The following is a 13,556-nucleotide window of genomic DNA, read 5'->3' on the forward strand; positions in this document are numbered from 1 at the left end:
CAGACTAAAGGACATGGCAAAGAGAATGGCTGAAAAGCAGAGAAAAGCATGGACTTTCTGTTCTTCATAAAGAACTCGAGGGAGTAGGCCATTTCTGAATTTCTGCTCGTTTTGCTGGAAATAAAACAGGCATATTCATAAAGCTGAATGGCAAATTTGGCACATTTGGAATAACAAATAAAAAATAGAACTGTATAATTATATACAGTTTTATTTTATTCGATAAGGATTATTCGATGCGATGGCGCCACAGACGGCAGCCTCAGTGTTTGGCTCTCCAGTTTGCCTGCGAGTTCGTACGACAGCAAAAATCACACCGTGTACGCCCACCTTAAGATGGCCAGAGCTGGTTGAATCCCCCAATTTCAGACTTGTTGGTTGGCTGCTATGCTACATCCTGAATTCAGGGGGCAATAGTTTTTAATCAGTCTTTCAGGAGAAAAAAGGTTTTGTCTATTTGTTGTCAAGCTGCTAAAGTGGCCTCTTACAATGACTATTTTCCCAAATTTGCAAGGTTCATGACATCTTTTCAGGTATTTTTCAAGAGCTTTGTCTAATGTAAATACAATTTGGATTTCCATATTGCTGTCTTTTGAGTCTGCTGCTCTATTATTTGAAAGAGCTGATATTTTGTTGCACAGCAGTATATTATTGTGGAAGTATTGACAGAATCACCTGCCTCTTTCATCCCCTTTCCAAGTGGGACAATTCTTGGCCAGTAAAATCCAAAGTCTGGTTTATTAGATCAACTTAAATCAGACCAGTATGGTTAGTTCAGCCAAAAATGAATACTGTCATTTACTCAACCTCATGTTATTCCAAACCTTTCTTTCTTCAGCAGAACACAAAAGAAGATATTTAAAAAAAATGTTTCAGTGTTTTTTTTGTCTGCACAATGAAAGTTAGTTGGGTCCAATATTGTTTTGGACCCCACTGACTTTCATTTTATGGGCAAAAACACTTTATAAGATGATGACAGCAATTTCATTTTTTGGGAAAACTATTCCTTAAATAATTAAATTAAACAAAATAAATAAGTAAATAAACTAATAATTTTTTGTGCTTTTACAAACATTATTATTCAATATTTTACTAATAGTTTTTCATGATACTTTTACTGAATATGATGATCAAGAATGAAGTCTACACTTCTACCAACATTTAATATGTATGATGAGCAAGCAAATAGTCCTAATCCCGTTCCTTTCATTCCCACCAACATTCAATTTCTACAAATTAGTGGAAGCTCCAATATGAAAAGTATGGGTGATAGAAATCTTACCTAACTTATAAGTTGATTGCCTATTTGAAATCATATCTAATTAGAAGAAAATCCCGCTGATGGGAGGTGGACGCAGTACTGAGAAGGCTCATTAACTTTGATGTTCACGGCTGTGATCTGGGCAAAGAAAACACAAAAGCCCCAACCACGCTCTCTCATACATTTTAATTTACATAAAAGCAGCAAAACAGAGGGAAAAGAGAAGAGTGTGAGAGAAAAAAAAAAGAGAAGTGGATGGAACATCTTTATATCAGTGCAAGTTAACAATTTTCCACTTGATTTAAGAAAGGCTGGGAAGTCTCTGGGGCCTATTAGAAGAGCTTTCTACTGGCCACAAAGCAGAAAGAGTCAGCACATTTTACATTACTGAGACAGAGAGCAAGAAAGAGAGAGAGACAGAAAGAATGTATGGTGGTGTGAGCTATGATAAAGAGCTAGGAAATGAGAATAGAGACAGAGTGATAGAGGGATGAGAGAAACAGAAGGAGAATCAAAAGAAGAGTAATCGGGATGAGGTGTGAATTGATGTGACCAGCAAACAAAAGAAGAAACGGGACAGAAAAACGTGTGAAATGGCAGACAGAAAAAGAGAGCCAGAGAAGGGGAAAAAGAACAGAGGAGGGAGAAATGAAGAGGATGAGAGTGCGCTTTAACCCTTGCTCCGCTGGCGTATCCATTGCTGGCCTCTCGCCTGTACTGCTGTCATCAGCACTTTTTCACGTCCATAATTATGGTGTGCTATCCATCATATCTAAGACAGTGCTTTTGGGACGGCGCAAAATTACAGACCTAAGCACTTCAGCTAATAGAATAAATATTAATATCTCTCTTCTTATATATTCTCATTCTCATCCCAAATATTTAAATGAGCCTTGACAGCGAGAGAATGCATTTGTTACGATGAAGGGAAAGCAAAGAAGAACAAATGGAGGGAAAAAAACAGAGCGAGAGACAGACAGAGACAAAGAGAGAAGACGGGAGAAGCAGAAAACACTGCGGAGAAACAATTCATTAGAATGAGACAAATTCAAAGAGGAAGAAACTGATAGGGGCGGCGATGAAAGTTTCTGCGGAAAAACAATGAAGGGAGGCATACTGTCAGTTTAAAATAATAAATCACTTTTGTTCTGGCATATATGAATTATGTTATCATCTTAAAAGCTTCCCGCTTTAAAATCTATCGTAAAATGGCACTACAGTTTAAAAAAAGAGGCGCTCAGTAATTTTTTAATCGGCGGATGTGGCAATTGTCTTGGACTTGTCTTAAAATTGTTTGATAACAGAGGGCTTACAGAGATAATTATTTGGTAGGTTGTGTGATCTCAATATGGACACCTCCATGATGTGACCCACTCCATGAGAAATTAAGAGTCCTTTATTAGGCTACAGATATGACGAAGTCGTCTGATTACATTTTTTTGACATTTAAAAAAAATATATATTTATTTATTTATTTGTTTGTTTGTTTTTATTTAACAACTTTTTGGTGTTACTTTTTTGGTATTACTTTACAATGTTATTTTTTCCTACAATTTCTTAATGCATTTCGTCACTTTTTTATATTTTTCTCAGAAATGTTCATTTATAAATGTACAGTTTTACTTAATTCATGTTCATTATAAATTAATGTTAAATAACAATAATTGTTAATTTATGCAATTTAAAATGTTAAAAATACATGTGCAAAGTTACTGTTTAATATTGTATAAGTATTGTTCATTTTTAGTCCATGATGCCTAATTAAGTAATGTTAATGAACTGAACCTTACTGTAAAGTGTTACTAACTTTTTAAATAAAGAAACATTAATGAACGCACTGTTAATAGAATAGTTCACCCAAAAATAAAATTTTACACTCACCCTAGAGCCATCCAAGATGTAGATGAGTTTGTTCCTTCATTGGAACAGATTCTGAGAAATTTAGCATTACATCACTTGCTCACAAACGGATCCTTTGCAGTGAATGGGTGCCGTCAGAATGAGAGTCCAAACAGCTGATAAAAACATCACAATAATCCACAAGTAATCCACATGACTCCAATCCATCAATTAACGTCTTGTGAAGTTAAAAGTTATGTTTGTTGTTACAAAAAAAATAAATAAATCCATCATTAAGACATTTTAACTGCAAATCGTCGCTTCTTAAAAAAATAACTGTCCATTATAACGCTTCTTCCAGTAGAAAAAGCTCATCCCGTTGTCCTCTCACATTAAAATATGGAGAGAGAACGTGTATTTTAGCTGGAAGGAACGGTTTGAAGTTAAAGAAGCCTCAATGATGAATTATTTTGTTAAAAAGATGAACCTTTTTTCTTTACAAGTAATCAATTGATGGACTGGAGTTGTCAATTACTTGGAGATTATTTTTTTCAGTTGTTTGGACTCTCATTCTGACGGCACCCATTCACTGGAGAGGATCCTTTGTTCAGCAAGTGATGCTAAATTTCTCCAAATCTGTTCTGAAGAAGAAACAAACTCATCTACATCTTGGATGGAAATTTTTTGGGTGAAGTATTCCTTTAAGCTTACACTTCTAAAATATAACAAAGAACATGACTAGCACAAGTCATACAATGTCATGTATTCAAATTGGATGAAAACAAGAATGTAATAGGTACTACAGCATGATGGTGGCTACACCTGTTTCATGCAAGCGAAGGTTTGTACTCTCCTGTACAGCTTAATGAGACTGAGGGACAGGTGTGATGGGGGACAAGAGAAGCATGTGTGTGTGTGTGTGTGTGTGTGTGTGTGTGGGAGAGCTGCATGGGGTGAGGATAGAGGTCACGGATGGGTTAGAACCTGCTAGATTAAGGACATACGAGGACACTTGGTAAATGTGGGTCATGTTGTCCTCTCTTGTTACTGCCCTCAATATGTCACTCACACACAAACATGGAGGAAACCAAATGCATATGTCATAAGCACCCTGATGAAGGTTCAGATTAACATTAGGAACACAGTCAACTTTTAAGAGCTCTATTTAAAACTCTTGGAAAAAACCATCACCAATAAACGGCATTCATTCATTAAGACCTATAAAACTGTCATCAACTGCAAATCACTTTAATCCAACAAATGTTATGAATGTCAAACTACATGTACACTAATAAAGAGGACCTTACGGCTTCTATGAGGATGCAAGTAAAAGTGAAAAGAATTTTGTTGACATTGCTGACCTGAAAGTTGAACCACATGTGTTATGTGCCAAATGCTAGATCTCTCTCCATATAAGCACCTTTTATCACAATACAGGTGGATGCCTTTCTCAGGGTTAAAGAGTTAAATTTGCCTATTTTTATTTTTAGTTAATAAATGTATATGATACTATAATACTTCACTATAATAAACTATAATAAATTTTCAATAAAAAGTGTTAAAATAAGGAAAATATATTCTTTATACATTTCTTTCAAATCATTTACATAGTTTAATTCATTTACATTTTTATAGCAAAGAATAGCATATGCCCACATATAAATGTCATTACATCTCCCCAAGCATTTTAGAGTACATTTTTTTGCATAGAAACCATCAAACTGTCTTACCTTATCTCCCTGAGGGCAGTAGCCTCGGACAAAGTCTTTGCACACATCAGCTTTGCGAGACACATAAACATGGCTGTAGGGACAGCTACTGTTATTACAGATCCCCTTCAGAAAGTACGAGCACACAGGCATCTATACAGAAAAACAAATAGCGATTAAGAACTTGAAAATGACTTCAGGGATCTATGCAAACAATTTAAAACCTCAGATAACTGCAGACATTAAATCAATCCCCAGCACTAAACAACAGAGCAAGTGTGAATGAACATGGCTAGTTTGAGAAACCAAAGAACTTCTGAAATGATAAGAGCAGCTACAATACATCTTAGCTTTTAAATTCCATTTCTAACAGATGTGTGTCAATAAAAAGTAAGTGATGGAAAGCTTAAGTGAGTTACACACATATGGCACCAGTATTGTATCACGTATCTATTGAAGTCCCTGTCAAAACACATATTTAATCACACATTGTCTAATCAGTAATTATGTGCATGTGTCAATGGCACAGATTTGCACTGACTCCTCGTGAATATAATCTGCATGTATGAATAATCTGAACGTGAAGGAGAGCTCTCTGGGCTTGAAATAGAATGTGAGGATCGCGCACACGATGAGCAAGAGGGGGGCCGCTGACCTCTTAAGTGGAATCTAATTTCCATGGGGGTCATATCATTTCTGCTTAATTAACTGCAACAGAAATATTGACCCAAGTGGGGCGTCGTACCACCTGCATGATGTGTTTATGTGCAGGGGAGGGGAATGGACGCTAGCCACGACTGGGGTGAAGGGGTTTGGGGGTTGGGTTGGGGGTCTTGTTTCTCAGTTATTTGGAGGGGGAACTGGATCGTTTTCAATTGCAGGCGTGAACTCAAGCCATGCTTCATGGCATATACACGGATGACACAGGGTGCGGGGTTAAATTGAGCCCCAAGGCTGTAGAGGAACAGGAGGAGGGGGGCTTATAGGGTTGGGACTAGCAGGTGGGCCTGCGCTGCGATGAGGTGGCTCTGCTTCTTTAAAACAAGCGGACAGCTACAAGTGTTAAAATATGAAGAGAGGGAGGGAGAGAGTGGAGCAGGGAGAAAGTATGTGTGTTTTACAGAAAGTGAACGCTCTCGGAGGGGCTTTTTTCTGTGTCAAACAAACAATGGAAACAGGTGTCTCACTGTGAGAAGAAAGTTTGGGGAAAGTTTCAGACAGTGTCTTACTGAACCTGGAATGACACTTCTGTTCCTGTCAAACTACACCTCTTCATTTACCACTCCTGCTGTCATTATAAATAATGCATTATTTCTCTGTTACTTTCATATTATACTAGAAGGGCTTTAAGGCCTCAATATACACACAAAATAAAAGTTAGGAAAGTATCTGATCATAGCAATGTGGATGGGATACATACATATACAGCACTTTATTCAATAGATTGCTTTACAGCAAGCAGCTTTACAGTATTAACAGCGTTCATACATATTTTCCATTTCAAAATTCTATACTTTTTTAGACTCAAATTTCCAAACCTCTCAGTAGATTTTCAGACCATATTTAACATTAATGGTTCATACAGCATTATTTTCAGATTTATATTTGGTATATAGTACAGGGTTTTTTTCATTGATTTTCTCAAAGTGACAACATATAGAGCCCATAAAATAAGAAAATATTAATAATAATAAACGACTTTTGCATGCACACAAGAATTTGTTTTGTGCCCTTGAGAAACTATTCACATGTGCATGGGTATTTTTTTTGCATGCCAAGAAACAGCACCGCAAAATGGGTTGATGGCACAAAAGGTGGCTCAGTGTGCATTGTCCTATATGCTAAGTTTTCAAAGGTCCTTGAGGTTATGTAATACGTTGCTAAGAATATCGTGAGAAGAAACCCAAAACGCTTATAACCTGCATTTTGCATAATGAAAAATTGCACCTTGAATTCATTGAGTCGTGTTTTATTTTTTTTTTGTTTGTGTTCATTTTAAAAGACACAAACAAAATTCATTTTCCTTAAACTGGCAAAAGTCTGGAAATGCAAATATTTTTCCATACTCTTTCTTTTTTCCATACTTTTCCAGACCTGGGAATGAATTAAATCAAATTATATATTTTTCCATACTTTTCCAAACCGTGTAGGAACCCAGTATTCAACACAAACAACAGATACAGTGTCACTTTCAAATAGAATTACAACTTCAGTTTCTACTATATAGCAGCTCTCCAGTGTGTTCATGTATTTACTTTACTTAAATGAACCAGAGAATGTTTCTATGTCAAAGAAGACAGAGCCCCAGAGCAATAGTAGTTTGAAGGTGATGAAAGTTACGTTTCAGGAAATTTCACTATGGCAAGCTGGCAAGAATGGTTTGGCCCGATTTTGTTTGAAATGATGTAATGCCAGTTCATTTTTAAAATTTTGCTATATCAGGGATGATTTACAAAGTTTACAACAAAAACAAAAAAACAAAAAACCAAACCAAACCAGATTCTCACTTTTACTGACCAATAGATAATTCATTTCCAGTCAATTGCAATGGATACTGGATCTAGACTTGATCTGCCGCAGAATCATTTAGAATACTTTGTGAATCAGTTTGACCAGTTCACTGAAAAGAGCTGACTCAAAAGAATCATTTGCCCATAAATCACATCACTTTGACTTGCAAGCAAGCTTAACTTTACATAAGCGCTACATGAGCAGAATCTAGCCAATACATTATTTAAAAGGAATTGCATATAAATTATAGATATTTAATTGTCTATTTATTTTAAAGATTGTATTCTTTTCCATGACTTTTTCAGGCCTGAAAAACAATGACAATTCCGTGTTTTCCATGATCATGGGAACCCTAAAGAAAACTTAGCAAATTTAGTGGACAATGTTATTTAAAAGTCATATTCTATTGAAATAAACAAATACTGATAATGACAAATATTTAAAATGATGGACACTTAAGCAGGCTGCACACTAGACGATTTTCAAATCTTAAAAGATTTTAAAACCATGGGAGACCACAGACATGAAGACAGTTCAACCGATTTTTAGCCTTATAATCCTCTGAATGCGCACACTAGATGATTAGACCAGACCACGAGACCACACACTTGATGATTGTAGGAACGATTTCACAGTGACGAGATCTCACGGACACTCGCGAAATCAAACGTGACTAGACAAGAAAAACTAATAGAGGACAATTGATGTTGTCGGCTGGCTCTCCCGGCGCGCATTCTGTTGTACAGTGAAAAACAAAGTATAGAAAAGAATATGGGTGATGTTCTCTGCTTTCATGCTTTTTGGACAAAAAAATCACTTGCGACAAGCCGCGAATCGGGCCACACTCCCCGATCGTTCGGGGGTGCAAATCGGCCTTAAAATCCTCTAGTGTGTGGCCAGCCTTACATGAGATACAGATTTCTGAGTATTTGATGCATAATGTGTCTACAAAGGGGTCTCCCTTCATGTTGGCTGCCATATTGAGCTTAATATTACTCACTTTATCTCAGCAACACTGCTATTGTCAGATACTTTTGGTTGCAAATTGCACTGCAGATCTACAATGCATTTTGCAACCAAAAATATCTGACAACAGTTCTGCAAATATTTCTATAAAGGTATCGAAAACTAAACGGGTTAACAAGGTGAGGAGGCAGACTTTGAGACCAAAGAATCATGGCCATGAAAAATATGACCGTGCACATATGTGTGTGTCTGTCTGAGAGGGGAAGGTAAGTAATGAGATCGTAATGTTCACTTCAGGAGAATCTAGACTATATGATGGGTCACATGTTGCGTCAATACTGATCCTATCTCCACCTGTCTCCATGACGGCAATGCCTAGGCAAAGACCTCGAAGTATGTAACTCTGGAATCTAGTGGGATTGCCTCACAGATATTGAGACTGTAACACACCATCACAACCTGAGAGAGGAAGCTAAGGACCTGACATAGTATCTTTAATTATCACCCCACAGGCCAGCAAGCCCTGACAGTAACCTGATACTACCACATGCGGCCAGTCATGACTTATGCTAAGATTCTTATGGCTTTATGCATAAATCCAACTGTCAATACTGTCCTACAAAGATAAAATACAGTAGCTGCACATTTTATGTTTGAGTTATGACTGAAATTGTTTCACTTAGTTTATGATCTGCCCTCTGACAGAAGAATTTGGTGCAACTATGCTTAAATTCAGAGAAAACCATTATAAAAAACAAAATTCAATCAAAACTTTGAACAAGCATTTTGTGTTGATTTTCTAAACATGCCCTAAATGGTTGACTCTGATACTTTTTTTGCAGTGTCCCTTATGCTGTCCAGTTTTTGAACACAAACAGTTCATTAGAATACTTAAATTAAATTATTTTATTCTTTTGAAGGAAGAACCCCTAAAACTTACCTTCTCTTTGGCTACTTTATGTGAGAAAGGACAAGTCCCATCTGTCTGCTTACATGTGCCTCGGAGAAACCTGCCAACCAATCACAATTTTAATTTGAAGACGGCTTACAAAGTGTTAGATGTTTTGTATAATGTAAGAGTGTGCACAGACACTCAGTACCTGGTGCAGACGGCCACTTTGTCAGGGTCATGGATGTAGGGGCAAGAGTCACCATGGTTGCACTTGCCAAATCGGTTATAGTACATGCAGTACTGCTTGGCCTTCTGTTTCTTCTGTCTGGCCTGTCGTATTATAGCTAAACTCTTCTGCACAGCACGACTGATATGCATAGGAAACAAAATAAATCACAAAACCAGTAAACAAATTGACGGTCATATGTTATGTATTGTTATGCTGTGAAATTAACCATCTATTACAATACTAACTTGGCTACGTAACGTGTGGCTGATGTTCTTCCCTGATTACCAGTCGAGGAAACATATGGATTATACCATTCTCCTGTAGTATGAAAAGAAAAAGAAAATTATAGAAGATCATGGATTACGCACCATTTTATGAACGTGCATGACTTTCTTCCATGAAACACAAAAGGAGGTTTATAGTGAATAACAACGTAAATTTCCATGTTTGCCACACAAAACGTATATTTTTCCAAGTCTGATGGATTTTTTCATGATGGTTTTGTATTACCTTTATAGTGCTTTTATGGCATTTTTGGTACTTGATAGTCACTGGTCACTTAATGCTTTCAATGTATGAATGAAAAGAGCAGCATGAATATTCCACTAAATATCTATTTTTGTTTTTTTATGGAAAAAAATAAATTATTTGGTTTTGTGTTTGGAAGATGAAGATGAAGAAATAATGACCTAATTATCATTGTTGGATGAACTATTCATTTAAAAACATCAGCTTTAGCAAAAGCAAAGTATTATTTCTTTGTGAATATAATGTAGATATTATAGCTTGAAGTGAGCTGTAGGCCAGTGCTTGTTTGTTCCTCCTGTCTCATCCAAGCTTGTGCACAAGCAAATTTATTTATAACAAGCCAGACTAATAGCATTTAATTAAAGGTCATCACATTCATTGGTAGTGACGGAGGCCAGCAAGTACAACTAAGACAAGATACCATGCTGTTTATTTATATGTCAGGGTCCAACACCTATAAACACTGTACTCTATGTAGCACTGAGTGATAGAGCAATGAGGCCAAAGCGCAAGGAATTTAGGATCCGAGTGCATGTGAGAAATGGCTCGCTGGTTATGTGGGATTCAATTGTGAAGTCTATGTGAAAAAGTGAATGAGAGATTGAGTCTGTGTATATTAACTGTACCAGACTTGTGTGTGGTGAGACCACAGTTTGTTGGGGAGATCATAAATAGATGAAATGTGTGTTTGTGTGGAACTCCCATCACAGGGCAAGAGCTGATCTTTAATTCCACTTCTGACTAGGGCTTTAGGGTTTAATCTAGGCCATTCACCATCTCTCTCGTTCTCTCTGTGTCTCTCTCTCAATCTGTAGCCAGTGACAGATGACAGCTTTATTATTTCAGAAGGCGACCTGTAGCCCCCTTTCTCTTTCTCGCTGGATGTGTTGATAATTTGGACTGTGTACTTATAGACAACCGATATATACTGACCCTTGAAAACCTACAAAACTAAACACCGCCATATTTATGTCAACAAAAAAGTGGGCAACACACATTTCAAATTTCATTTTACTGCTTAGAATATTTGCAAACTGGTCAGGCAATTATCTCTGCAAAATGTTTACCTGGTCTACTGTTAGGTGTGCAGGTGGTTTGAGTGCGAGAGAGCTTATTGGCTGAGACTCTGTATAGTGCTCCGCCTATCCATCTCATGCTTCGCCCCCTCCAGTGCCTTTCTGATGTTGTCCTTAGTCGATTCTGCAGGAGGATTCTGAATGAAAAAAAATGGCAAAGAGACAAAAACAAATTATAGTAACATTTAAACACCAATTATAATCCAAATTTTAACCAATCAACTCATTTTTGTTTACTAATATATACAGTGGGTACGGAAAGTATTCAGACCCCCTTAAATTTTTCACTCTTTGTTATATTGCAGCACTTAAATGATTTTAGCAAATGGCTGCAATATAACAAAGAGTGAAAAATTTAAGGGGGTCTGAATACATTCCCTACCCACTGTATATATATATATATATATATATATAGACAGATAGATATTTTCCCTGGTACACTTATTACATACACTACAGTTTAAAAGTTTATTGTCTGAAATGTTATTACAATTTTAAATATCTGTACTCTGCTTAAATATAATATACAATGTAATTTATTCCTGTAATAGTAAAGCTGAATTTTCAGCAGCCATTTACTCCAGCCTTCAGTCAGTCACATGATTCTTCAGAAATGATTCAAATATGCTGATTTAATGCTCATTTCTTATAATTATCAGTGTCAAAAACACTTGTGCTGCTTTATATGTTTGAGGAAACTATGATCCCCCCCCCATGAATTCTTAATATAAAATATACAAAATATAAATTTCTCTACTGTCACTTTTGATCAATTTAATACATACTTGCTGGACAAATAAATACCTTTTGAAAGGTAGTGTATAAAATAACTATAACTTTTCAGATTAATTTGATTCCAAAACATCAAGAAAAATGGGACTTAAGATCTGCCTTCTTTAAGAAACTTTGTTTAAATCTATTTGGTGCCCATCATGTCCCATCACATTTCTGAATGAGGGCAGCAAGGCAGCTATTCTTTTTTTCCTCTTACTGTCCCTTCTTCAACACACCTTTCCAATCTCATCCTCACCTTCCCAAACATACCCACACTCTCACGCTCTCTCTATCTCCTGGCTCCTGTGTCACAGCACTCTGGTAAATTGCTCCTTTAATGGAGGGGACGGCCGTGTGGAAATGGAGAGAATTGAAAAGAGGAGGAAATCATTGAGATAATTGCCAGGGCATGAGGCCAGAGCAGAAAGACTGCTCCCCAAACATACTCTTTGATGCTTCCTCTCCCTCTTAAGCACACACACACACACACACACACACACAAAGGACACATCTCTCACATTCTCATTTATTAGGAAATGTATGTGTAAAATGGACAGAAATACATTTAAATACTTAAAACCCGATAAAAATTTCAATCAATCAGTAAATAAATAACTACAAAAAAATACAAAGGGTACGTTTTAATACAAAACGTTTCAAGAGCCCAACAGCAAATCACCTCCAATATCAATCTACACCCAATACAAGAGCTTCAACTACACAATCTATTGCCTCGGCCAATATGTCAAACCCCAGCCCACACATACAGCACAGCATCAACATTGAGCCTGAGCACTCCTACACACACAGAAAGTATCATTGGCTTTTATACAAACACACATTGATTACCAAAAGGCCCCATGAACTGCCATGAAATAGTACTCTTAATAGAAATAAAACAAAAATAACCTCATTATACTGATAATTAGATTTTTTTAGATAAAAATTTCAATCAATCAGTAAATAAATAACTACAAAAAAATCTTTTATTTCTAGTTACAACCACTACTTTCACGTCTGTTTCGCACAAACTTCCACAGAAGTGAGGATTTTGTTATTGTGTAATGCAGCAAGATGGCTTAGGAACCTCCTTCAATATATGTAAGCCTATGGGATGTTTGCCTGTTTTATTGTCCATCAGGCAATAAGTCTGATAGTTTATTAGCATGCATATTATTAGCATATTGGCTATTTATTAGTACTTATAAAGCACCTATTCTGTATGACCATATTCTACATCCTTAATCCTCAATACCCAAGCTTGACACCTTACTAACTATTAATAAGCAGTAATTAGGAGTTTATTGAGGGAAAAGTTGCAGTTAATAGTAAGAACTGGACCTTAAAATAAAGTGTAACTGACGTATCATTCAATGTAGTGAGACGAGAAGCCAAAGTTTCATATTTTAAAGGGATAGTTCACCCAAATATAAAAATTCTGTCATCAATTATTCACCCTTGTGTTTCTCTAAAACCCATAAGACTTTCATTCATCTTTGAAACACAGATGAAGAAATTTTTAAAGAATCCTGTCATTTCTATCATTTAACCGAATCCACCAAAACTTTGTACAGTAATACAGCTAATCTTCCGTTTATCATATTGGATAACATAATTTTCACTTTTTGGGTGAACTAATAATCCATTACACTCGGATATATGTCACAAAATGAAAGAAACTATCTGTAGATTCTTCAGTTCCCTTTCATGGGAACTTCAAACTGCGTCCTCTAGGGGTCGCTATGGGGAACGCCTCGTCGTGACCCGTGTC

The 13,556-nt window shown here is 36.5% G+C and overlaps 1 protein-coding gene across 1 annotated transcript in view; it reads right to left on the reverse strand.

The window, feature by feature from the left end:
* Positions 1-13,556, reverse strand: part of LOC107704522 (zinc finger CCCH domain-containing protein 3-like) — a 32,677-nt gene that overhangs the window by 8,322 nt on the left and 10,799 nt on the right. The window contains exons 2-6 of the mRNA XM_016507460.1: positions 11,003-11,148; positions 9,653-9,725; positions 9,387-9,545; positions 9,227-9,296; positions 4,831-4,962 (exon numbers count right to left, since the gene is read on the reverse strand). Coding sequence (XP_016362946.1) covers positions 4,831-4,962; positions 9,227-9,296; positions 9,387-9,545; positions 9,653-9,725; positions 11,003-11,090 — 522 coding nt within the window. The 5' untranslated portion in view covers positions 11,091-11,148. The remainder of the gene's footprint in view (positions 1-4,830; positions 4,963-9,226; positions 9,297-9,386; positions 9,546-9,652; positions 9,726-11,002; positions 11,149-13,556) is intronic.

Source organism: Sinocyclocheilus anshuiensis, unplaced genomic scaffold (genome assembly GCF_001515605.1).
Source record: "Sinocyclocheilus anshuiensis isolate Anshui unplaced genomic scaffold, SAMN03320099.WGS_v1.1 scaffold1538, whole genome shotgun sequence".
NCBI classification, from domain to species: Eukaryota; Metazoa; Chordata; class Actinopteri; order Cypriniformes; family Cyprinidae; genus Sinocyclocheilus; species Sinocyclocheilus anshuiensis.